This window comes from Solanum pennellii, chromosome 6 (assembly GCF_001406875.1).
Source record: "Solanum pennellii chromosome 6, SPENNV200".
Taxonomy (NCBI): domain Eukaryota; kingdom Viridiplantae; phylum Streptophyta; class Magnoliopsida; order Solanales; family Solanaceae; genus Solanum; species Solanum pennellii.
This window is the reverse complement of record NC_028642.1, coordinates 30,494,509-30,520,851: the sequence shown is the minus strand read 5'-3', so window position 1 is coordinate 30,520,851 and position 26,343 is coordinate 30,494,509. Positions and strand designations below refer to the sequence as shown.

Below are 26,343 nucleotides of genomic sequence, written 5' to 3'. Positions count from 1 at the left end.
GAGTTTATATTGGAGTTTCAACTTAATTTAAATTACGCATCGCAGGATCTATTCGAGGGTGACGCTCCTAACAAAACTTTTTCCATATCTATGGCTCGAACTCAACACTTTTGTTTAAGAGTGAAACGCTTCTACTAGTGCACCACAACTCATGTTGAGTACCATAAATGGTAGTTACATCTTATACACTATTTCCACTTTTACTTGTCATAATTTAACTTGATTCGTTTCTTTAAAAAAAGGGGAAAAACACAAGTACCCCCTCAACTTATGTCCGAAATCTCAGAGATACACTTATATTATACTAAAGTCTTATTACCCGTGAACTTATTTTATAAATAATTTTCTATCCCTTTTTGGCCTACGTGACACTAGTTTAAAAGACAAAGTCAACCAGCGTTGGACCCACAAGATAGTGTCACGTAGGCGGAAAAGGGATAGAAAATTATTAATAAAATAAGTTTATAGGGGTAATAGGACCTTAGTATAGTATAAGTGTGTCTCTGAGACTTCGGACATAGATTGAGGTAGTACTTGTACATTATCCCTAAAAAATAATTATTGATATAGATATTTTACTAAATTATCTTATTAAATAATATATTATATTTTAAAAAATGATTTGAAAAAGTATATTTAATGCTAATGTTAAATATGAGAAGATATATATATATTTTTTTTATGTATCAAAAACCAGGGCGAAGTACTAGTATTATGAGTTGATAAAGATAATAAAATGTGCACTCCTATCTTTATATGTGGGTCTGTCTCTGTCAAAAGTAACAAGTAAAAATAAATTTTTTTAAAGAAAAATGACATGTAAAAGTGAACGGAGGGAACGCTTATGTTTTTATGTATGTGTCGTCCTTGATAAAAATAGATGGTTACAAAATCAATCTACTTATTTTTAATCCTGAGATTTATTAGCCTTGATGTTGTAAATATGAATTTGATCAACATAGGAAAATTATATATGTAATTTAATTAATCAAAAAAATTAATTTATTTTTATTTGTTAAAAGACTTGACTTTGAAAAATTACTAATAAGTCTACAATGATAATCTTTACTAATACTTAATAAATATGACATCTAAAATGTTGACATATGAATATAAATCGATGGAGTATTTTATTTCCAACAACAACATAAATTGAAGGAGAAAATGACAAATATACTTCTAAACTATCGTATATAGTATGCAGATATACGCTGTATTACTTTTGAGGCATTAGTGTCCCTGCTGTCCAAGAACTAAAACATATATGTTTTTCACTTTGATGGAAGACTAAATAGGGACATCTGACACAATCTTATCCGTCGATTTGATATTTAATAAATATCGAATTTTTTAATAAAATTATGACACGTGTATGTACGTTAGAGTGAAGGATGTATATACTCTGATTTTGGACGGCGAAAGCATTAATATCCAAAAAATATAATGAAGGTTATATTATACCATCTACGATAGTTTAAAAATATTTTTATCTTTTTTCAAAAGAAAACCCATGAAAGACGCATGAATTGACTCTATTTCTTTCTATGAGTTAACAGGTGAGAAGGAAAGACTAATGCTTAGAAATAAGACTGGTGGAAAAAAAATAATCGTCCTAACTTTCTTTGATTTAAGTATAAAAAATTTGAAATACAATATTTTATTTTTCTTATCATTTTTATTGAACTTATTTATTTTTTATTTTTCAAAACATGTTAAAGTTGTGTGAGAAGCAGCAGAAAAGTGATGTACCAATTACAATATAACGGTATCATTATTTTTTCAAGAAAGTAGTATTGAAGATACTTTTAAAACACATTAACCAATTAATTTCATATCAAAACTATTAGCAGTTTTAAAATATCTTTTTAATTGATTAAAGAAATTTAAATACATTATTAATCTTATAACATGAGTGAAATATACTTTTAAATTCTCGCTAAGTTTGGGAGTATTTTTAATGTTTTTCTCAAATTTTTATTAAGAGCTCCATGCTCTCGCGGTCACAAAAGTTAAAGATCACTTGTTATATCACGTGGCAAATTGAGATTGTATCTGAGTTTAATTAATTAAATAAATAGTACTCTAAAAATTGTCAATACTTTAAAGACAAAATCAATAATTTACGTCAAAATTTATGCGTTTTCGATACTTTGCTTTCTTTGTTATTTCTTTTAGAATGATGAACGTGTGAAGTTCAAATAATACAAGTAAATAACGCATTGTATGTCGTCCTAGCTTCCTTTTTGTACCTCTAGCTCTTAGCTGGATTACAAAAGAATTTCAATAAGCAAAGTTATAACGTGGTTGTTTTAAGACCTTTGCTTCAACCTACCATTTCCCCTCCTCCATCTTTCTTTTTTTTCCTTTAATAGGCATTAAATAATTCCACACATTAATTCTTTAGTATGCTATCATATGTAGATTCAAGTTTTAAATTAAAAAAGAAAAAAAAACGCATATGGCATGAAAAGAAAATTTTATTTTGATAAAATTTGATTTGAATCGTGATTCAGATTTAATTGCAATATTATTCTTTTACTATTATTATTATTATAAATATTTTCTTTGTTGTTGTTTGTTATTATTAAAATAAAAACGTAGTACAGTTCCATTAAATAAGTTTCAAGTGACACCTATCAAACTGAAAATACATACCTAAATCTTACCTGATCCAATCGTTCACGCAACTCAAGAAGAATTCTAGAAACTTCGAATTTAAGTGAACGTTTTTTTATTTAAAAATAGATTTTTCATTAAAAATCAAGAATAGTTTATTCCATTTCTCATACTATTCACTTTGTTTGGATGGTTGTTATGTATTATTTTATAATTAGGGCGAAGCTAGGCAAGGGTTTATGAGTTCGGAGAAATTCATTAGCTTTTTTCGTAGACTCTATATTTGTACTAGAAAATTAAGTAATAACTCGTAAACCTAACAAAATTAATTGACAACTCCATTGTAAGGAAGGAGAAGAAAAATTTAGGACCCCCAAACTTCTAATGCTGACTTTAATTTGTTACTGTTTATAATGTATAATATTGTATTATGTTGTGTCGTATTATATCAGAATGTATTATTTATTTAATACACAATTTGGAGTGATTGTATTATTTCTCGTCGTTACATAATGCACATATTGACAATTTAAATGATAAATTACAAAAATATAAAGTATGAAATAGAGCTATTATGTAAAGATAGTAATTAAATTAAATTATTAAATAATAAGAAAATATTACGTTAGCAACCCAATCACACACAAATCCATTGTTATACAAAATAAGACTTTTCATCATACTTACCAATGAATTTCAATAATACTACAAAATTTTTTTAAATAATAATCAAAACAGAAATTATATTTAATCAAACAACACAAAACAACTAACAACAAGTCAACAACCATTCAAACAAGGGATCGTTTGATATAAAAGATAAAAAATAATTAATTACAAAATTAATTTTATAATAAATTTGTTCTATATTTAATTATGATAAAATCACAAAATAATTTATCCGGAGTGTTATTTTTGGAAAGTGCCTAATCTAACTTTTTAAATTGGTTTCAAAATAGATTTAAGGAAAAAAATAAAAATAAAACATGAATCTCACATATTAGAATATATTATTCTTCCAGTTTTAATTATTATAATTTTCTTTTTTTAGAGTTAAATTTTAAAAATTTTAACTAATATTTTACATTTTATAATGTATTTTTCATCATATAAAAAAAATTGTAATTCAGTATAATTTTTAAACATCTAAATATTTTAATTAAAATATCAAACTAATTTAATTTAATTTAAAAATGAATCTAATTAACTTTCGAAAAAAGAAATAAAAATAGACGAAGAGAGTAACTCTAATAAAATAATCCCACTTTTTTTTTTTTTTTATATATATGTATATGTATTAGCTCACGTTGTTGATGAGTATTACCTCTATTGAATAGAGACACGCTTTTTGGGTTACGGCCACTGACTGAAACAAACAAACAGAGTTTAAAGCGGAAGACGTAACTAATTTCCGGCAGGGTAGAGTAATGGAGGAGACGCCGTTGATTAACGGTTTCTCCGACGACGAACACCATTACCACCAACAGATCATCGGCGACGATGGAGATTACCGGCCTATTACAAATATAAGAGAATGGTGGGCTATTTTCTGCGTAGAAAGTGTGAAGCTTTGGAGGATTGGAGGTCCGATAGCGTTTAATATTATCTGTCAATATGGTGTGAATTCACTTACTAATATATTCGTTGGGCATCTTGGAGACATTGAGCTTTCTGCTATTTCTATTGCTCAATCAGTCATTGGAACCTTCTCTTTCGGGTTCATGGTTAGGCGCTCTGCTCCTTCTTTCTATATTGTGCATTTCTAAGAGGATACTTATTGTATAAGCAATAGATCCTCTGAGTCTACTTCTCTAAGCTCTAAACTTCTAATATTTCATTAAAAAACTATTAGGTGTATGTTGAAAATCATACAAAGTATGCAGGTCACAATTTAGTTCTTCAACTGAAATTTCTGGTTTCACCACTGATGGCAATGGTAGGCGGATCTAGGATTCATATAACCATATTAAGTAGCATAGTACTTTCTCGCACCTTGAACCATATTAACATGAGAGTAGATGTGTAAATTTTGTTGCTAATATGATAATATCAGTTTCTACCAATTTTGACATGGCATTTCCAGTTTAGAGAGAGTGAATTTGTGTCTTACGTACTGATAGGCAGAGTCACAGTTCTTTTATATCACATTACTGATAATCTTTTGGTCAGTTGGGAATGGGAAGTGCATTGGAGACGCTGTGTGGACAGGCATATGGTGCAGGGCAAATTCACATGCTTGGTGTTTATATGCAACGCTCTATCATTATTCTGTTTGTAACTTGTATCTTGCTCTTGCCAATATATCTATTTGCAACACCAGTGCTTAAGCTACTAGGCCAAGAATCTCAAATTGCTGAGCTTGCGGGGGAATATGCCATACTAATCATCCCCCAATTGTTTTCGCTTTCCATCAATTTTCCTACCTCCAAATTCCTTCAAGCCCAAAGCAAAGTTGATGTGATTGCCTGGATTGGATTTGTGGTTCTACTCATGCATGCTACACTCCTTTGGCTCTTTATTTACACATTCGGCTGGGGTACGACTGGTGCTGCCATAGCCTTCAACCTAACAAGTTGGGTCTTGGCAATAGCTCAGTTTGCTTATGTTGTTGGATGGTGTAAGGATGGGTGGAAGGGATTGTCCTGGGCAGCATTTAACGAAATATGGTCCTTTGTGAGGCTCTCCATTGCCTCAGCCATTATGCTATGTCTTGAAATTTGGTATATGATGAGTATTATCATCCTTGTTGGCCATCTTGACAATGCAGTTATTGCAGTTGGATCTATTTCTATTTGGTGAGTTTACCATAGTCTTTATGCTTCTATTGTTGCACCAGTTTATTCTCTGTGAAATCTTGTTTTAAGTCCTGTCTATTTGTGTCCACGAATGATGTTTGATATACAATATATGTAGCAAATGGTATAGAAGGCGTGATGCAATATATGTTCATATCTCATTCTAATTGATTGTTTTTGTTTTACAGCATGAATGTCAATGGGTATGAAGGCATGTTGTTTATTGGAGTTAATGCTGCCATAAGGTAAAAAGTCTTCATCAGCATTCACAACTTCATGTAGTTTTTGTAGCTCGTGTGTTGCAGTTGAGGTGGTGTTCTGCAAACTTTAGTAGTCAAAATGTAGATATGTAGATGAAGGGGCTCATTTATATGCTCATAGAATCTGGAGAAAATTACTTAACATTATATGCTTCCTATCATGATCGTCTTTCTTTAATTATGTTACCTCAAATTTTTCATATGACAACAAGAAAAACTTGTTCCGCTGATTTTGTTTACTTTTTTCATCCTATCGCCTTAGTTTAATCTCATACTCTTCTGAAACTTATTCACTTCTCTTTCTTGTTTTCCTTGTTTATTTCCCCCCAGTGTACGGGTCTCAAATGAGCTTGGCCTAGGACGTCCAAGGGCCACTAAATACTGTGTCTACATCTCAGTGTTTCAGTCACTCCTAATTGGGCTACTCTGTATGGTTATTGTAATGGTAGCTAGAGAGCATTTGGCCATTATTTTTACTAGCAGCAAAGATATGCAACAAGCTGTTGGTGATCTTTCTTACCTTCTCGGAATAACTATGGTTCTTAACAGTGTTCAGCCTGTTATATCAGGTATCACATTCGATTCACATTAACTGTTTCTTAGATTTGTATTGCCTTGTTACCGTGTTAAGGCGTGAGGTACTTTTGTAGGTGTTGCTGTGGGAGGTGGATGGCAAGCTTTAGTGGCTTATATTAATCTGGGATCTTATTACATTTTTGGACTCCCTCTAGGATTTATTCTTGGCTATGTGGCAAAGTTGGGAGCAAAGGTAAAGTTAAGTCTTTTGAGTGTTTCATTAGCAAGTCTGTTTGACATGTTGATATTCGGTACACAATCCTTCCCCCTTCCTTACCCCGCCTAACTTCCCCGCGCATTTTCTTTTTTTCGAGAACTATCGAACACCACTAATTAAACAAGCTAGATCATATTTATTGTCATTATACCTCATCAGACTTGTTGCTAAAATCTACTTTCTACTGAGTTTATCTTACTTCTGATTGAATAACTTGCAGGGACTTTGGCTGGGAATGATAGCTGGGACATCTTTGCAGACTGTGCTACTCTTGATTGTACTATATAAGACAAATTGGAACAAGGAGGTATGGAAATACTGCAAATAGACTTTTTGATTCATACTTTTGAAGTACTCTATTAATGTGTAGATCAAGTAATGAACAGAACCATAGGGCAAGCTTCTAGTTGTTAACTAAAAGAACGTAGGGAATTCACATGCATCTAAATGAAAATAGTATTTGAATGTTGAAATTTTGTTTGACACGAAAACACCGTTGACGTTTTGTGAGACTAGACTTGAAAAAACTCTGAATATCTTTTTTCAAACCTCAAATTCTATATTTCAAGATTGAAGTTGAAATAATGAGCCAATTTGATAAACAAACACTATTTCAAATAATCTTCCATATATTTGGAATCTTATCTCTTACTGTACTGTAATCGTCTTGCTAGTTTGCCACTTGTTTAGTTGTTTAGCAGACTTATCAGCCTTGTAGTTTATCAGGATAGTAACTAGTATGTTTCGGGTTGTAAGCTATAGTATTTTAATTGGAACTTATCGGTATTGGTCTTAGAGACAAATACTGATTTAGTTACAGAAGTTGTGCTAAGTTATATTGGTCTTAGAAACAAATACTGATTTAGTTACAGAAGTTGTGCTAAGTTAATAACTTAAGACATAAATCATATTAAGCACAATGACTAGTCATGATCATGAACCAAAAGTTTTGTCCAAGGAAAAACATACATGAAATTGTTTGCTTCGAAGTATCTTAAAAAAGGAGCTAAACATGCAGGTTGAGGAGACGAACGAGCGTATGCGGAAGTGGGGAGGTCAAGATTTAGAAATTGAGAAATCCCAGGCTGATCGCCTGATGGTCTGTTGAGAATGGTGTGTCTTAAGGTTGCAGAATGCTACGAGGAGGGTGATGACAGTAGCCTGCTGTTTGAATTTCAAAATTTGAAACTTGGAAAATTTACCAGCACCTACCAAATATATTGTGTATGAAAACACATATTACTATGTCCCAGCTAGCATCAATTTTGAGACATTCAAGACTATTTGTTTTAGTCCAGGTGAACTTCAAAATTTTTTCCAGACTCAAACATGTATTGTATTTGGTATATCATCTCTTGTTTGATAATGAAACCAGATTTCATATTCCTTTTCCTTTTCCTTTTCTCTTCCTTTATTTGATTACCAATATGTAGACAGACAATACGTTAAAGAATCAATGATCATCAGATGAAAGTGAATTGGCCTACAAGTTAATTAAGGCAATCTAGACTTCTTATATTGTCATGGCACCTTCACTTGTGTTGTTAGTTTTCCTGAATTAGATGTTCTTGTCCTTGAGTCAAGGATCTAGCAATTATAGCTTCAGTACCTCCTAAGGTAGGGTGATACAGTTAGCATACACGCTACCCTCCCCAAGCCACACTTGTATCACACTGCCAGTGTTGTTGTAGTACATCTTACATTGAAACCTTGAACATTACTGGTACATGCTTCAAGAATTTACTCACCTTGAAACCTCAACAAGGCCACCTATATAGTCTTTGTAAGTTGGGTACAAGGTAAATCACTACATGTTTATGGCATTCAATGCAAAGAGCAGACATGAATGCAAGAGGAATAAGACAATTAAATGACGATACAACCCACACCTTAGAAATGAAAGTATTTTTTCCATATAAAAATCTTTAACTTCTTACTTTTTACTACTTGCACCAACCAACCACCATCAGTATTAGCAATCTTTCGTCAAACATTGAGACACAGATCGAATCACAGTAACATGACAATACTTTAACAAGAAAAAATTAAGACCTTCTGTCAAATCACAGTAACATTGGAAATGCTTTAAATAAAAAATAAGTAACCTCCTCACTAAAAAACCTGACCACATCAATAAGAAAACTAGCAACTAGGCAGCAACCTTTTGCTTCTTGGGCACCTGATCGATAGGCATCTACAACACAAGCATGGTCTCTTTCATTAGGTTCGAGGGTGACTTGCTCCCTAGGTTTAAGCTGCTCCACTTGCACCTTCTACAGCCTCAGCAGGCACGGTTTAATCTATGTAGTTTGCCTTTAACATAGAAGAAAATCTTACATATGAAAAAATCATACAGACAAGGCTTTCCCAGACAAAAGGGAATTGATCTCGTCCTAGAATCACGAGTTATCTTCACTACATCAAATAGTAACTGTGGTATAAAGTGTCTAACTACAATACATACCTTAATTGATATGTCAAAATGCCCTCCAACTTTTAATAAGTGTGATGCATTGAGAGCTAAAATCTTTGCCCGTGAAAGGGTTAATCCAAAATACACATTTGATGGATCCACTGGAAAGATTCCGTTGTGAAGATCCCAAAAGAATCAAATGTTGAACTTCTTTTCTGCTTAAGCATTACAAAAGTTTCTGCTCTACCAGACAAACAGATAGACAACTACTTACTGGTATGGCAAATATAGCAGGTCAAAGCAGCTAATGAAAGTTGATACCGAAGATGTAACAACAAACTAGATAACAATCTAGTGACGATTCAATGAAATATTGAAACGAAATGTATTAACATAGCCATAAAATTCCTTGTCCCTATAGTTATTGTTACTCTAAAGCTGAAAAGAATAAGACTCTTCCATCCTAAGTTGCGCTCTCCACTTTCGATGTAGCACCCGTGCCAGATTCTCCAAAAATACACTACTTTTGGAGAACCTGACATGCACCTGCCAATATTTTTGAATTGCATCCCCTCTTGAAGTAAAAAACAAACAGCAAATGATGTAAAAACTCCAAAGATCCCATAAATAAAATAGAGCATCAGAAACTCGATTTTTGCATCACCCATGATATCTTGAAGGGGAATCCGAGTAACTCATCATGTGCTTTTTAAGTAAAGTCAAAGAAGAAAAAAAACTCTGAAACACAATTTCAGAAATACAGCACCAGTTTGAACATGAAACAAATGTAAGAACTCAATAAATAGAGAGTCAGAAAGGAAAATGCAAAGTTGCATCAGAAACTCGGTTTTTGCATCACCCATGATGTCTAGAAGGGGAATCCGAGTAACTCATCATCTGCTTCGGAAGTAAAGTGAAAGACAGAAACTTCTGAAACAACAAGATACCAATTGTAGTCCCAAAGGAGGATAAAGTATAGCAGACGTTACTCTTCATTAAGCATGAAGTGACTTCAGTTGAACAGGGTACTGTGTGTAAGGTACAAAATTATATTGAGTAATATAAAAAAAAATAAATTATGCATATAGGAAGAGATTGAGCATACCTGACCTGAGATTCTCTTCAATTCTTTGTAGAAAGAGCTTCCTCTTTTCCATTGCCAACGAAAACATCTGTGATTTTATAGTAGTTGTAACAATTTAGGGTTTTGTCGATTTCAAATAGCAGCTTCCACACTGTTTAACTGTTTAAAGCATAGCCCAACATTACTACTAATTAAATATTTTGTGGTTTATGGTTAGATCTTAAAAATAGCACCGTTATGTTTGGTCATCCCCAATTTTAGAACTTGTTTACTTAAAGGCTGGTTGGTTACTAGTCAGAGTTATGCAGGTATTAGCTATGCAGAGTTTAATTATGCAGGCATTAGTTATGTATACTTTAGTTATGCAGGTATTAGCAATGCGGGGTTTAATTATGCATGTATTAGTTATGCAGGGTTTAGTTATGCAAGTTTGGTTATGTTGGGTTTAATTATGCAAATATTGGCTATGTAGATATTAGTTATGTTGATATTATTTAGTTACGTAGAGATTACAATATTAAATTGTTATAAATTATTAATATATATTATTTACAAAATAATAATACATGCTAATAAAATGTGAAATATATTGAATAAAATATAATGTTAATATTGTGATTAGCATATGTACCGTTAAAAAATATACACTAAAAAAATATTTATATTTGCATAAATCAATCAAAATCATAAGTATATAAAAGAAATGAAAATAATCTATATAATAAGAAATAAAAAACAACACGTGTTGATAGGAAATAATAAAGTTTTCAATTAAAAAAATAAAAGAAATTAAAAGAAATAAAAATGATTTAAATATAAAAAAGAAATAAAAACAACAAATTATATATAGGAAATCAATAAAGTTTCCAATTAAAAACAATAAAATAAATTAATAGGGTAAATATGTAATTTATCACTTTAATACATGTATAACTAATACCCACATAACTTATTCCACCTTCTACCCTGCATAACTTTTTATACATAGATTCCCTGATAAGTTATGTAGGTATTAATTATATAGGACTACAAAAGTGCAACCAAACATGGTATAAAATATGTTGACTTTTATACCTAATACAAAACTTCTATCAAACATAGTAAAGCTAATGCAACTTTTATACAAGAATAAGATGTCTTTTATACAGTAATCAAACAGTCCCTTAAGGTTCCAAATATCAAGATTAACTTTTAAAACGATATATACGAGATACATTTTGTAATATAATGGTCAATAATGTCTAAACAAATGTTTGTAAAGGTGTAAAATATGTTGACTTTTATACCTAATACAAAACTTATATCAAACATAGTAAAGCTAATGCAACTTTTATACAAGAATAGGATGTCTTTTATACAGTAACCAAACGGCCCCTTAAGGTTCCAAATATCAAGATTAACTTTTAAAACGATATATACAAGATACATTTTGTAATATAATGGTCAATAATGTCTAAACAAATGTTTGTAAAGGTCACTACATATATTTCTCAAAGTCTTATCATAAACGTTAATAAAGTCTAAAAGAGATTACTCTAATATATGAATAAGTTCACGAAAGCATATATAATGCCACAAAAGTATAGAGTGACAACATGTATAAGGTTCCTAATATATTACGTTATCTTAGTTATTCCCGTTACATATTATGCTAGCTATGAATGCACCTAGTAACTATATAATTAACAACAACGAATAAAGGATCCAATGCCATGATATAAGACCACGCCATATCACATACAATATTAAATAATTTTTAGTATTCTTCACAAAATATAACGTATTTGTAACTGATCGAAAATCATTAATTCTGTCAAACACAGGCTTGTGCCAACACATGAACCTAACAGATAAAACACATCTTTTTCAAATCAAATTTGAAAAATAAGAACCAAATCTTAAAATCTCGCTTACCTTGTTAAAAAAAAGTTTCCTCAAACTAGCAACGGATAAAATATTTCCTTTGTTAGAGAATCACCTCTCTCTGGTCTGGTAGGAATTCCATCTCTTCTGTAGTCATGCCTGTAGTCAGCCAGGGAGTGAGGAAAGCCGCTTTCAAGCCAGTACGGTACCACTCTCTCCTCAAATCGGATATTGGACCCTGTCGTCCCTTCCTCTCATCAGGCAGCTATCTCGAGCTCATTGAACACTACAAATTAAACAATCTCTAATAGCGTCTTAATATAAACAAAAATATTAATTAACGAGTAACGACACCTATTATGTTAGTTGAGATCAAGTGTCATGTCCCGCTACCATTCCAGTAAAATTTTGCATCTGGAGAGGCGTAGAAGACTCCAAAAGTAAGGGGAGACTTGCGGCGAATACTAGAACACCCTAGATATTTCAAGAATATCTTAAAATATTCTAGAATATGTAGGATTCTCAAGAAAAGGGGATCAATGGGTAAATATCTTAGGGACCTACAAAGTAAATATTAATTGCACTCTAATCCTTATGTGGTAGTATAAATAGAGGTGTCATTCATTTGCAAGGTGTTAAACTCATGTTGTTTTGGAATATGGCAAAATTATGTATTTCGCAAAATAGGTAGTAGCAATATGTTTTCAGTGAAATCAAGTTGAAAACGGAATTGGAGTTAAAGATTAGCATTAGATAAAATTTTCTTACCTAATTAAGGAAAAACATGTTTTCTTATTTAATAAGGAAATGTGGTTAAATAAAATTTTCTTACCTAAATAAGGAAAGGCGTGTTTCCATATTTAATAAGGAAATTGTGTGGAAAAGTTTTTTCAAGTCAAGAGCAACGAGGATTTCTACGTGAAGATTATTTCGAGTTCAACAAGGTTTTCAATGTAAAGATTAATTCAAGTTCAACAAGGTTTGTGTAGTGGCAAAAGACAAAGTTGAATCAATCAAGAACTTGTTGAAGTTTCAAGTCTATAAATAGGGTGATAGTTTCGCTTGAGAAAGATTGCGCACTTACATAGAGAGAAGATCAAAACACAATCAAGAGCTTTGAGAGAGTTTTGATAACTACTTTTTAGTGCTGCGAGTTGAGAAAATTGTAAGGTTGTATTCAAGAGTCTTGTTTACAATCCGAGTTGTGTGAGTAGGAGTTGCTTGATAAGTTGAAGAACTTGAAGAGCGTTAGAAGATACAAAACTAGGGATTAGTTTTATGTCTTGGGTAGAAGAAATTAGATTTTATAATTTCTTAGGTTACCGAGTTCTGTAATCATTGTATTGTTCAAAGTTTATAAATAATACAAAGTGTTGTTTTGATTTGTTCATTGTTAAGTTTTACACAAACATAAACACGTTATCTGTACATGTTCCTGTGAAAAATTAAGGAGGATAGAATTCCAACAAGTGATATCAGAGCGAGATTATCTTTGAAGAGTCTAATAACTCAAGATAAGATCAACATGAGTTTTGCACCTCCACTCGGACATGGTCAAGGACAACACATCAACAGACCTCCATTATTCAATGAACAACTACTCGTGGTGGAAGGCAAGGATGGAAGACTTCATTCAAGCTGAAGACTATGAACTATGAATGAGAATTACTAAGGGACCACTAACTCCTACTAAATCTGATAGCAAAGAAATAAAGTACTTAAACCCACAAATAAATACGATAAGTTGATTACAAGAAGCTAGGAAAGAATGCAAAAGCTAAGTGCATTCTCGTATGTGGACAAAGACATGATGAGTTTAATCGTATCTCAAGTTGTACCTCTTCTAAACAAATATGGGATACCTTACAAAATGCTCATAAAGGTACAACTCAAGTCTGAAAGTTCAGGATTGTCAGACTTTGTTCTGAATATGAAGCCTTTAAGATGGAGTCCAGAGAATCTCTTCAAGACATGATTACCAGATTCACCATTGTGGTAAACGAACTAATATATTTGGGCAAGGTATACACCACTAAGGAACAAGTTGACAAAGTACTTAGGACTCTGCCTAGGTCTTGCGAAATAAAAGTCACTGCAATCATAGAAGCCAAGGATCTAACCAATATGACTCTGGATGAATTAGTTGGAAATCTCAAAACTTATGTGATGAATGTTGACAAAAGAGGTGAAGGAAATAAAGAGAAAAATCTTGGACTTAAAGCAACTGAAAGTGATGAATCTGACATAGATGATGATAATATCACATTGATAAGTAAGAACTTCAAGAAATTCTATTAGAATCTGTGAGTCCACTATCAGTCAATGGACCAGGTCCTTTGACACACAAATAAGGATATAACAGAAAGTAAATGCAGTTTAACAATAGAGGAGTTTTCCGTGGAAACCTCCTTGCTCAAGGGAGTAAAACCACGACCTGTCTCACAGGATTTTCACTACCGTTTCACTAATCTTCACAAGCAAATGTAAACCGGTTACACAAATGTGAGAAAAAGTTTTTAATCTCACCAACAAGCAATAACTCTATTGCTTGATGAGCCTAAGTAGATGTTATTCTAGCGACTAAGCTATCACTCTAGACAACTTAGAATTTTCTAAGCAACACAACGGTTACCCACTAAATTAATTCAACTAACTAACTTAGAATTTCAAATCAAACCACACTGATTCCTTTGTAGATTTAGGATCAATTTACAATGTAAGACCGAAAGAATATATTCTCAAAATATATGCCTGAGTTTAGGTTGTTCTTGAATAATTCTTCTCCTTGATTTCCTTAAGCCTTTGCAAGAGTTCTTGAATGTGCTTTTTCAAGTTGCAAAAACTAAAGAGCAATGTATGGAAAGATGACATTGTATAGACAACTCACTTTCCTTAAACCCCTGCCATTGGTTGGAAAGGTCTGACGTTTCTAACGCAGTTGGAAACTGTGTACCAACTTTCTGTACCTTCTCCAGCTGGCAGTCAACGAACTATTCAAGTTGAGAATCGGGTACCTTCAAAAGGTCCCTGAGTTTGTTACATCATCAAAACTACAAATAACAAATTCTTCAAAAGGGGATTAAATGCTAGCAAAAAATCACCACCCATGAAAGAAAAAAATCTTGAGAGGCGACAAAGCGGAGGCTGCTTCAAGTGTGGTAAAACAAATCATCAGAACAAGGACTACCCAATGTGGAAATTAGAATGGAAAAAGGAAAAAGTTGAAAAAGAGAAGAAAGAACTACTTAATAAAAAGAAAAACAAAGAAAAAGAACAAGCAATGTATCCAGCTTAGGGAACAGGTTCTTCGGACATGTATGAAGATGATGATGAGGACATTGCTTTGATTGCGATAGAAGAATTAGAACCTTAACCTAAATCAGACTCTGAAGAAACTGAGGTAAATCTTCTTGACCTAAAAGATAAACTAGTAAAGTTCTCTAAGAAAAAACTTTCATTCGTATTGCTTGCTTCCATAGACACAATTCAAGAACTTGTTAAAATCAAGAACCAATTGTTTGCTTCCATGTATAGCTTAAAGTTTGAGTATATTGATCTTAATAAAAATAACAATGACCTACAAGGGAAAATCAAGCAACTTGAATCTCACAATCTGGAACTAAGAACTGAGAATCTAAAACTAAAAGTTCTCGGTAAAGAAAAAGGGGGTGAACTGCCTGACGAAAAACTTGAAGTCGACAAACTCAAAAATAACTTAAAGCTAGAAAAGGAAAACTCTAGAAGAATAACTCTTGAATTAACTAGGATGAAAAGTGATCTGGAAAGAGCAAATAAGTGGACAAATTACTCTTTGATAGTAACCCATTTAGGTAACAATAATAGGAACATTAAAACTGGAATAGGGTATGAACAACATAAATGAAAATCCTATGTTTTGTATTATTTGTGGTAACTCAGGCCACTCTAAACAATATTGTCCTAAATACAAAGCTACTGGAGAAAATAATACAAAAAGAACTTATGAAACTGTTCAAAGGAACATACATATTCCAAGAAAATACAGTCTGCTCAAAGGACCCAAGTTAATCTGGTTTCCTAAATCTAACCTCTAATTATTTTTTTCAGAAAGAAGTGAGAGAAAACAAGCAACAATGGTACATTGATAGTGCTTGCTCAAGACACATGAAAGGTGACAAGACATTGTTCTCTCACTGGAAGAAGGAAAAGGAGGAATGGTAGCTTTTGGTGGTGGAAAAAAGGGTCAAATCAGAGGCAGTGGTAAGATTGGAAGATCTGATGAACATTCAATTGATAAAGTCTACTATGTGGAAGTTTTTAGACACAATCTACTCAGCATATCTCAATTATGTGACAAAGGAAACAAGGTAATCTTTTGATCCACTGGTGTTGAAGTAATTAACCTAAACACACAAAGGTAGTTTTAACCGGAAAAAAGAGACAAGCATGTCTACACTGTAGACACCTTAACTATCTCTGATAAAAATTTGGTATGTTTAAGTGTGTTTGATAAAGATCCCTTGTTATGGCATAAACGGTTAGGTCAAGCTAGCCAAGGACAATTAAACAAACTCATAATTAAGGACTTAGTTATAGGACTTCCTAAAACAAAATTCAAGGAAGATAAGGTGTGTGTGAAGCATGTACTCTAGAGAAACAGATAAAATCATCTTTTAAATCAAAATAGATAATAAGCTTAATATGTTCCTTAGAACTAATTCACATGGACCTATGTGGACCAATGAGGGTTCAAAGTAGAGAAGGAAAAAGATATATGTTTGTTTTAGTTGATGATTATACTAGGTACACTTAGGTACTACTTATTGTATCAAAAGATGATGCCTTTGAGGCTTTTTATTTACTAATAAGAGAACTTCAAACAAAATTTGGGAAACAATTAAAGGCAATCAGATCCAACCATGGAACTGAATTTGAGAATTCAAAGTTTGCCAATACTGTGACTCCCATGGAGTTGATCATAATTTTTCTGCCCCTAGAACCCCTCAACGAAACGGTGTGGTTGAAATAAAGAACAGAACCCTTCAAAAAATGGCTATAACCATGATGATCGCAAGTAAAATCACCAATCAGTTCTGGGCAGAAGCAATAAACACTGCTTGTTATACTATGAATAGAAGTACGTCTAGACCTTTGCTAGACAAAACTCCATATGAATTACTAAAAGGTATAAAGCCCAACATATCTCTCCATATGAATTATTAAAAGGTATAAAGCCCAACATCTCTCATGTAAGAGTGTTTGGATGCAAGTATTTTATTCACAACAATAGGAAGAATCTGCTAGGAAAATTTGATGCCAGAAGTGACAAAGGAATTTCTCTATGATATTCTACACATAGTAAAGCTTATAGGGTGCTAAACAAAAAACTATGTGTGTAGAAGAGAGTGTGCATGTTATTTTTGATGAAAGCAACACTATATCTAACAAAGATGTGCAGGTTAGTGAAGCATCAATAGAAGAACATACAACCTCTGAACAGGAACAGTACAAGGAACAGGTTCCTCTGACACTGGAAATAGAGAATGTACTGAAACACATGTGACAAGTGAGGGTAATGATGAATAACTGATACTGATGAAAAGCAATCAGAGTTAAACAAAGATCAAGATAGGGAAAAATCAAATCTGATTCTAAAAGAATACAAATACCAAGGATCACACCCACTGGAAAACTTGCTCACTGATCTTTCTTCTGGAATTACCACCAGGTCAGGAATAAAGAATCATTGTGCTCATAATGCATTCTTATCCATGGTGGAACCAAAGAAGATAAGTGAAGCTCTCCAAGATGCAGATTTGATTATAGCAATGGAAGAGGAATTATATCAATTTGAAAGGAGTAAGGTTTGGCATCTAGTACCTAAGCCCCCAAACAAAACTATAATTGGAACTAAATAGGTGTTTACGAACAAGTTATATGAACATGGTACCATAACAAGAAATCTAGCTAGGCTGGTAGTCCAAGGGCATAATAAAGAAGAAGGAATAGACTATGATGAAACTTTTGCACCTGTGGCAAGATTGGAAGCAATCCGATTACTCATGGCATTCACATCTCACATGGAGTTCACATTGTATCAAATGGATGTCAAAAATGTTACTTTTAATGGGCTACTACAAGAAGAAGTATTTGTCAAACAACCTCCTGGTTTCGAGAACAATGATCTTCCTGACCATGTTTATAAACTTGACAAAACTTTTAACTGAAACAAGCTCCAAGGACATGGTATGACACATTATCAAAGTTTCTTTTAAACCACGAGTATTCAAGAGGTAAAATAGACAACACACTGTTCTTGAGAAATAAAGGAAAAGACTTATTGATTCTCCAAGTATATGTAGATGACACTATCTTTGGAGCAACAAATAAGACTCTTACAGACGACTTTGCTAATCTTATGAGTAGTGAATGGAGATGAGAATGATTGGTGAATTGAACTACTTTCTAGGACCCCAAATAAAGCAAACACAGGTTGGTACTTTCATTCATCAACAAAAGTATGCCAAAGAACTACTCAAAAGATTCAAGATGGATGATGCTAAGCAAATCGACACTCCAATAGCCACTGCCACAAAACTGGATCTTGAAGGAACAGGTTCCTCTGTGGAACAAAAATTGTATAGAGTTATGATTGGGTCGCTCTTGTATCTCACTGCCAGAAGACCAAATCTAGCATTTAGTGTGGACTTGTGTTCTCGATTCCAAACCAATCCTAAAGAGTCCCACCTTTAAGCTAATAAAAGAATTCTTAGATACCTAAAAGGAAAAACTAATTTAGGACTATGGTATCCCAAGGGGAGTAATTTTGATTTAGTAGGGTATGATGATGCAGATTATGCATGTTATCTCGCTGAAAGGAAAAGTACGACTGGCATGACTCACTTCTTAGGCTCTTGCTTAATATCTTGGGGATCAAAGAAACAAAATTCAGTTTCATTATCCACCGCAGAAGCAGAATATGTAGTAGCTGCCTCATGTTACGCTCAACTGTTTTGGATAAAACAACAACTCAGTGATTTTGGTCTCAGAATTGAATGTGTTCAATCTTCTCTGATAACAAGAGTGCAATCAACATAGTCAAAAACCCAGTACTACATAAGAGAACTAAACACGTTGACATTCGTCATCACTTTCTTCAAGATAACGTAGAGAAGGGTCAAATTTCTATGAACTTTTGTGCTACTGAACAACAAATTGCTGACATCTTCACTAAAGCACTTGCAAGGGAACACTTTGAGAGGAACATGTTGGAAATAGGAATGATAAAATTAACCCGAGTCTTCAGGAAGAAGAACCCCCTGCAAACACATGCACCCTCATAGTTGAAGCTTTCAAAGACTTATAATTTTTTAAATACGGTATACTATCATTCAGATATGAAGAAAGAGTCCAAAAATAAAACTAGCATCCATGATAAGGTAAGTTACTATTAAGTAGGTATAATTATTTTGCTCTGTAATCTATGATAAAATATTTTAAATACCACACACATAATCACTCCTCTCCCACACGCTAAATAAAATCATTACACCTAGTCTAAAAAGCCACCAAAACTTCAAATCTCACTCTTCTTCCCAAGAAAAACCCTTCCACTTCTTCTCACAAAATCCAAAGAGCTTCTTCCCCTTTCTAAACTCTCTCCATTAAAAGAAACCCTCTTACTACACTTTTACTCTTCCAACACAAAAGATGGAATCATCTTCCAAATCTTCTTGCACCCTAACCATCATCCCATACCAACAATCACCCCTCGATTGCTACCCCTCTGATGTACTGTATGTAGATACTCTAGGGATATCTCATACCTCATACCCATTATTCGAAGATAATCCTATTCAGGGGGAAGAGATGAACAATCTTTGGCAATGAGTAAGGGGGAATACTCAACCACCATGTCCAATGATGACATTCCCCTTACTTGTTTCGTTCCTAAGCAAATCCATTCTCGACTTATCAAAAGGTCTACAGAGACAGTGGGTTCATCTAGGGAAGTCCATGACGATGCAGAACGCTCTCCTCCATCGATTTCAATACTTGTGAAGATCATTCGATCTGTTAAACGATCCCTAGAGGAGGGAATGATTCTCATACATGCTAAGAAGTCACGTTGCTCAACAAGTAAGTCCCCATGCACCGACTCTCCTATCATTATACTTGATAATTCATCAGAATTAGAGAAACGAAGAAAAAGTGATCAGAAAATAGTGTCAAAATCACCTAGGAAACCACCCAAAAGGTCCAATAGGAAATTTGTAGGAACAACTAACAAAACAAAAGAAAAGGGAAAAAGGGTAGTATCCTCTGAATCTGATTGGGAGGAGGAGTCTAGCGATGAGGGGGAAGATATTGGTCTACTGATCTAGATCAGTATCCTGGAATCTCTATTGATAGAATCATGAATTTTATGCAAAGGAAAGTGCTAATGGGAAGGTTGATTACAAGGTTTTGGGGCTGATGAAATGAGGGAATTACTTAGTATCTTAACTGCTCAGGGTTGGACAAAATTGTTCCTTCAAGGTACGTCTAGAAGAAAGATAGGTAGAGTTGAAACTCGTCAGTTCTACATTAATGCTATTGTTTCACCCTTTTCCATCTTTAGTACTGTTAGGGGGAAGAACTTCATTATTGCACCAGAAGACATTAGTCAGATCTTAGGCATTCCAAATACTGGGTGGTGTCACTATGTCAAGCGAAGTTGGCCTCAACTAGATGGATTGCCTAGTGCTCTTGAGATTATTAGAAAATTTGCACATGACCCTCGTGCTGAGGAATGTTCTAAAGTCACTAAAAATGCTATATTACCTCTGCATAAGTTGTTGTATGATGTAGTACACAAAGTTATCCATCCTAAAGGACAAAAGCGCATAGAGGCTAACTACTTGGATCTCACCCTGATGGAACTGCTAATTTCTAGGCAGCAAATAAACTTACCCGCGTTAATGTTATGTCATATGAGTTGTACTTGTATGGAAGATACTAAGCTATATTCCTTAGGATATGGGTTTTGGTTGGGTGAGTTATTTGAACATTTTCAAATACCAGTGAAGAAGTGGTAAGAACAAACGACCAAAGATGTTTTGGGTACTATCGATCTAACTGTTTTCCAGATCTTAAGAACGAAACAAATGCTCATGTACAGAAATTGCGTGCTCAACTCGTTACTAAAGATGATGAAATTACTGCACTCAGGGCATCTCACTCTATTGTTATGGAACAACTTCGTATGACCTATAAGTTTGAGCATGCTCGTTTAGAAGAAGAAAATTCAAGATTGAAGGGTGAACTGGCTAAGGTTGTGGTTGCGCTTGAAACTGAACAATCCACAAATTCTGCCAATCTTAAAGGGCTTCTTGATCTTGTTAAAGCCAATTCTTCAGCTAACTCTCTAGTGCTTGCCCCTTCTCAGCCTTCCTAAACAAATCCGTGATTTTATGTGTTCTGTTGTTTTGATATTTTGTCTGTTGATTAAAGCATATAGTGTACTTACTTGACTTTATCTTACAGACATGGACTAGATGTTTTTTGTTGTCTCTAATTTTACTATCTGGATAATTGTACTCATATTTTTCAGTTATGCAGTTTTTGTGTGTTATCTATATGGGTGCATACATATGCAAAAAATTTTTTTGCCTAATGTCAAAAGGGGGGAATCAGCGTGCAAAAACATGTATGTTACTATTTACTTGTTAGATGCAGCAGATGTATATTTGCCATAAATCAAAAAGGGGGAATTTGTTAAACTCATGTTGTTTTGGAATATGGCAAAAATTATATATTTCGAAAAACAGGTAGTAGCAACATGTTTTCAGTGAAATCAAGTTGGAAAAGGAATTGGAGTTAAAGATTAGCACTAAATAAAATTTTCTTACCTAATTAATGAAAGCCGTGTTTTCTTATTTAATAAGGAAATTATGTGGTTAAATAAAATTTTCTTACCAAAATAAGAAAAGGCGTGTTTCCTTATTTAATAAGGAAATTGTGTGGAAAAGTTTTTTCAAGTCAAGAGCAACGAGGATTTCTACGTGAAGATCATTTCGAATTCAACAAGGTTTTCTATGTGAAGATTAATTCAAGTTCAACAAGGTTTCTGTAGAGGCAAAAGACAAAGTTGAATCAATCAAGAACTTGTTGAAGTTTCAAGTCTATAAATAGGGCGATAGTTTCGCTTGACAAAAATTGCGCACTTACATAGAAAGAAGATCAAAACACAATGAGCTTTGAGAGAGTTTTGATAATTACTTTTTAGTGCTGCGAGTTGAGATAATTGTAAGGTTGTATTCAAGAGTCTTGTTTACAATCCGAGTTGTGTGAGTAGGAGTTGCTTGACAAGTTGAAGAACTTGAAGAGCGTTAGAAGATACGAAACTAGGGATTAGTTTTGTGTCTTGGGTAGAAGAAATTAGAGTTTATAATTTCTTAGGTTACGGAGTTCTGTAATCGTTGTATTGTTCGAAGTTTATAAATAATACAAAGTGTTGTTTTGATTTGTTCATTGTTAGGTTTTACACAAACAGAAATACATTGTCTGTACGTGTTCCTGTGAAGAATTTAGGAGGGTAGAATTCCAACACGAGACATCACTCAACTTGTCAAGCATTCTCCAAAGCAATATACAAGCCTTCTTCAAATCTCTTTCTTGTTCTTTCTAAGTCTTTTTCAAGCATTCTCTTAGCGATCTAACTCTTAAAGGCTTTCTTGAACTTACAAAATCTTGAAAGATTAGTGAGTAAGTCGTCGAGGGCTGCACGAAGCTTTATTAAATACTCTAAGTCCGTGACATAAGTCTCAATATCTCTTATTTTTAGGAGTTCATTTCTCTTAAGTCCAATGAACAAGAGTAGGGGTGTTCATGGGTCGGTTTGGATTGGTTATTGGTCAAAATTGAAATCAAACCAACTTAATCGGTTTAAAAATTATCAAAACCAAACCAAACCAAATATAATTTACATTTATCATTTTTGTTGTTATCGATTTCAGTTTGATTTGATTTGGTTATTAACCATACACAAAAAATAAAAGAAACAATTCATTCAAAATGTGAAAAAGTGACAAAAATCTATTCAAAACGAAAAATAGTTACAATGACTTAAATTACTGAACTTCGATCACTAAATTTACTATCAGTAAAGCTTTAAAGTTCACCACATTGAACTAAAATGAAGAGACAATAACATTTACAGTCTTACAAAGAATTGTCATAGACACTCATATACATGAAATCAATAAGATAAATATTTTCATCTTGGATATTTTTGCTTTCAATAAGTAAATCGGAAAAGGGCCTAAAATACCCTTGAAGTATTGAAAATGGTACAAAATTACCCTCCATCCACCTATTGGCTCCAAAATGCCCTTTTCATCCACCTATTGGCTCCAAAATACCCTTGTCATCCACCTTTGGGTTCAAAATTGACCACTTTTTAATTGTTTTTTAAATTAAACTCTTTAAATATTTTTTAAAATACTTGGCGTTCAACTATTGATTATAATTTTAATTTATTAATATAATTTATAAACCAACCCACTACCCACTCATTACTAACTAAACCTCACTCAATTAATAATTCAATTTTAATATCAAAATCGTCATAAGCACTACTAAAACACGATGAAATTATAGATTCCTGAAAATGACATCTAAAATTATTCGAGTCCGAATTTAAGCTCCAATTAAATTTAGGTTGAGCCGCTTATTTAGGATGAGACTTTCAATTGGATTCTCTTTCAAGATTGAATTAGAAATTTATGATTAAAGGTAAAGAAGTAATACATCCCGAATTAATCATGCATTTTTTTAAAATATAATTTTATAAATATTTATGATTTGTTTTAAAACCTTTAATATATTTTTTTGAAAAAAAGTTACGTATGAAGTAACATCACATAATTGAGACGTAAGAATAATTAAGATGAACATAGTCAGACTTTTAAGTTTATCGGTGATTTTTATTTAGCCACTTGAATGTATGATTATTTACTTCTATAATTTTTAAAAACACTCAATTGGCAGTAGCTTGCATTAATAATATGACGAGTTTATTAAGAGGAATTTAATTAGTAATGGGTGCGTAATGGATTGATTTATAAATTATACTAATAAGTTAAATTATAACAATAGTTGAGCACTACGTATTTTAAAAAATATTTAAATAGTTTAAATATAAAACCGTTAAATAAGTGGTCAATTTTGAACCAAAAGGTGGATGACAAGGGTATTTTGGACCCAATAGGTGGGTGGGAAGGGTATTTTGGAGCCAACAGGTGGATCGAGGGTAATTTTGTACCATTTTCAATACTATGAGGATATTTTAGGCCCTTTTCCGTAAGTAAATTATGAAGAAATTTTAATAAAAATATATATGATCTTTAAAATTATTTATAAAAATGACATATTAAGTATGTATATTAATAAAAAATATATGTATATAATTTATCGGTTCGATTCGATTATTTCTTCAATTTTTTTGAATAAAACCATAATCAAAATCAAATACTATTAATTTTCAAAAATCTAAAACTAAACAAACTCAAATAAAATCAATTTTATTTTTACGAGTTAATTTAATTTTTTAATTTGAATCGGTATTTATTCAAATCGTAACACGCCTAAATAGGAGGTTCTAAATATTTTGAGTTAGGTCGATTATAAAAAGTTCTTTTTCAATTAAAAAAAATGGCAACTAGTATAAGAGAAAGGGGGAGTTCGGAAATTAAATAAGACACAAAAAAATAAAAGTGACCAAAATAAGCCACTATTTTAAGAAGTAACTAAAATAGGCTTAGTAGAAGAAAAAATTTCACTTTACCCAATATTCCAAACGTCTTTCCTTAGTCCATAACGGGTATATTTTAATATATAACGAAACTATTTCTTAATGTATGTTTTTCTTACACTTTGTAAAGTGAAACTTATTCTTATACTTTATAAAGTGAAAGAAAAACTTATATTTTAAAAAGAGGAATATTTTTCAAGTTTTGCTCTCCTTGTGATGTTTTTGTAATGTTTATCATACAATTATATTGATTTGACATATCATAAAAATAAAAAAAATTATTACACTATGTATTTTTATATTTTCTATTCTGAAAATTCATTCAAGCTCTATTTAAGGACATTCAAACATAACAAAGTTAACATTTTTAGTCTTCTATTATCCTTCATTTCAATCACAAAATAATGTCTTCTAAACCAAAAATTAGAGTTTCGATTTATTGGAATGACGAAATTATACATGATGAAAATACAATTTATTATTATTTTCCCTCCCAAACACAATGTTAAATATTCAATTAATATCCGATATTGTATATTCCTTTCATCAATTTATAAAAAAATGGGGTATAAATAGTTATTATGACTTTAGTCCGAAAATACCTACTTCGTTTTTATTACAAGGACAAGTAAATTTTGGAGAATGGATTATCTATAATGACAAATCGTTGACAGACTTTTTGAGGGTTTTAAATGATTACATAGATCAAATCAAGTTAACAATACTTGAAATCTATTTTAGAAAGGAGCCTAAGACTAGCTAACAATGTTCTTCTTTAACGGTCGATGTCCATCTCCAATTAGAAAATTATAATAGCGTTGATGGATTTCTGATAACTCAATCTACTGATTTTTCTAACATGACTCGTTATCAAAATATTCTTACCAATCGATATAATTTTGATTTGAACGAAACTATCAATGAAAGTGGCTGGTAATGCTCAATAATTATATTTCAATTATTATTTGTTCATTTTGTCAATTATTTATTAATTTATAAGATTTATTATTATTATTATTATTACTATTATTATTATTATTATTATTATTATTATTATTATTATTATTATTATGTAGCGGTTTACTTCAAAGATAGGAATATTGCTCCAAGTTATGGACTGGATAATTATTTTGGTCAGTCCTCACAGTTTGAAATGACGGAAAATGTTGAGACATCTCAAATTTTCATGTCTCGCCTATTTTTTATGCAAAGATTATCAGTATGTTCAACACTTGATTTTTTATTTAAGTAAGTTAATTGCATGTGATAAATATTTATATTTTTTTTACATATATAGGAAAAATATCTCAATTGTATAACAAACAGAGCAAAAACTTCATAAATAGAGGAAAACGTGAAAAATATTTCTTTTTGTAAAGTGTAAGTTTTTCTTCCACTTTATAAAGTGTAAGAAAAAATTTCACTTTACATAGTGTAAGAAAAATTTACACCTTATAAAGTGTAAGAAATAGTTTCATCATATATTATTAACATATAAACGTTATGAAATTAACAGAAAACGTTTAAAATATTGTATAAAGTGAAATTTTTTTCTTCTATAAGCATATTTTAATTACTTTCTAAAATAGTACCTTATTTTGATAACTTCTTTTTTGTAGCTTATTTAGGTCCCTAACTCCTACCAAGCTATGGTCGTTTACCATTTGTCCACTTGTGTGACCCAAACTTTTTGCTGATATTAGGTCTCTATTCAACAAGGAGTTGGTATCGGTACCATCAAAAGATG

At 32.3% G+C, this 26,343-nt stretch overlaps 1 protein-coding gene, 1 long non-coding RNA gene and 2 other non-coding genes across 5 annotated transcripts; 1 reads left to right on the top strand and 3 right to left on the bottom strand.

Moving 5' to 3' along the window:
* The first annotated feature begins 3,917 nt into the window (after positions 1-3,917).
* On the top strand, positions 3,918-7,847 carry LOC107021165 (protein DETOXIFICATION 35-like). Its single transcript, XM_015221773.2, has 7 exons — positions 3,918-4,340; positions 4,786-5,411; positions 5,600-5,656; positions 6,002-6,240; positions 6,322-6,440; positions 6,685-6,771; positions 7,483-7,847. Exons 1-7 carry the CDS (start codon positions 4,044-4,046, stop codon positions 7,570-7,572), a joined length of 1,515 nt encoding a protein of 504 aa, XP_015077259.1. The 5' UTR covers positions 3,918-4,043; the 3' UTR covers positions 7,573-7,847.
* A 510-nt stretch (positions 7,848-8,357) lies between these two features.
* LOC107021887 lies at positions 8,358-10,262 on the bottom strand. Of its 2 annotated transcripts, none has more exons than XR_003578964.1 (2): positions 9,988-10,262; positions 8,358-9,905 (listed from the first exon to the last, which is right to left on the bottom strand). It is a non-coding gene; the product is annotated as an uncharacterized LOC107021887 (long non-coding RNA). The 2 variants fall into 2 exon arrangements; XR_003578963.1 differs by having other exon boundaries at positions 9,983-10,258.
* On the bottom strand, positions 9,514-9,585 carry LOC114077685. Its single transcript, XR_003579058.1, has one exon. It is a non-coding gene; the product is annotated as a small nucleolar RNA snoR60 (small nucleolar RNA).
* LOC114077686 lies at positions 9,709-9,780 on the bottom strand. The gene has a single exon (XR_003579059.1). It is a non-coding gene; the product is annotated as a small nucleolar RNA snoR60 (small nucleolar RNA).
* Positions 10,263-26,343: the final 16,081 nt, after the last annotated feature.

Coding starts and splice junctions, on each gene's coding strand:
- LOC107021165 (XM_015221773.2), top strand. CDS start 4,044: ATGGAGGAGACGCCGTTGATTAACGGTTTCTCCGACGACGAACACCAT. Junction 6,241..6,321: donor TGTTCAGCCTGTTATATCAG/GTATCACATTCG, acceptor GTACTTTTGTAG/GTGTTGCTGTGGGAGGTGGA. Junction 6,772..7,482: donor AGACAAATTGGAACAAGGAG/GTATGGAAATAC, acceptor CTAAACATGCAG/GTTGAGGAGACGAACGAGCG.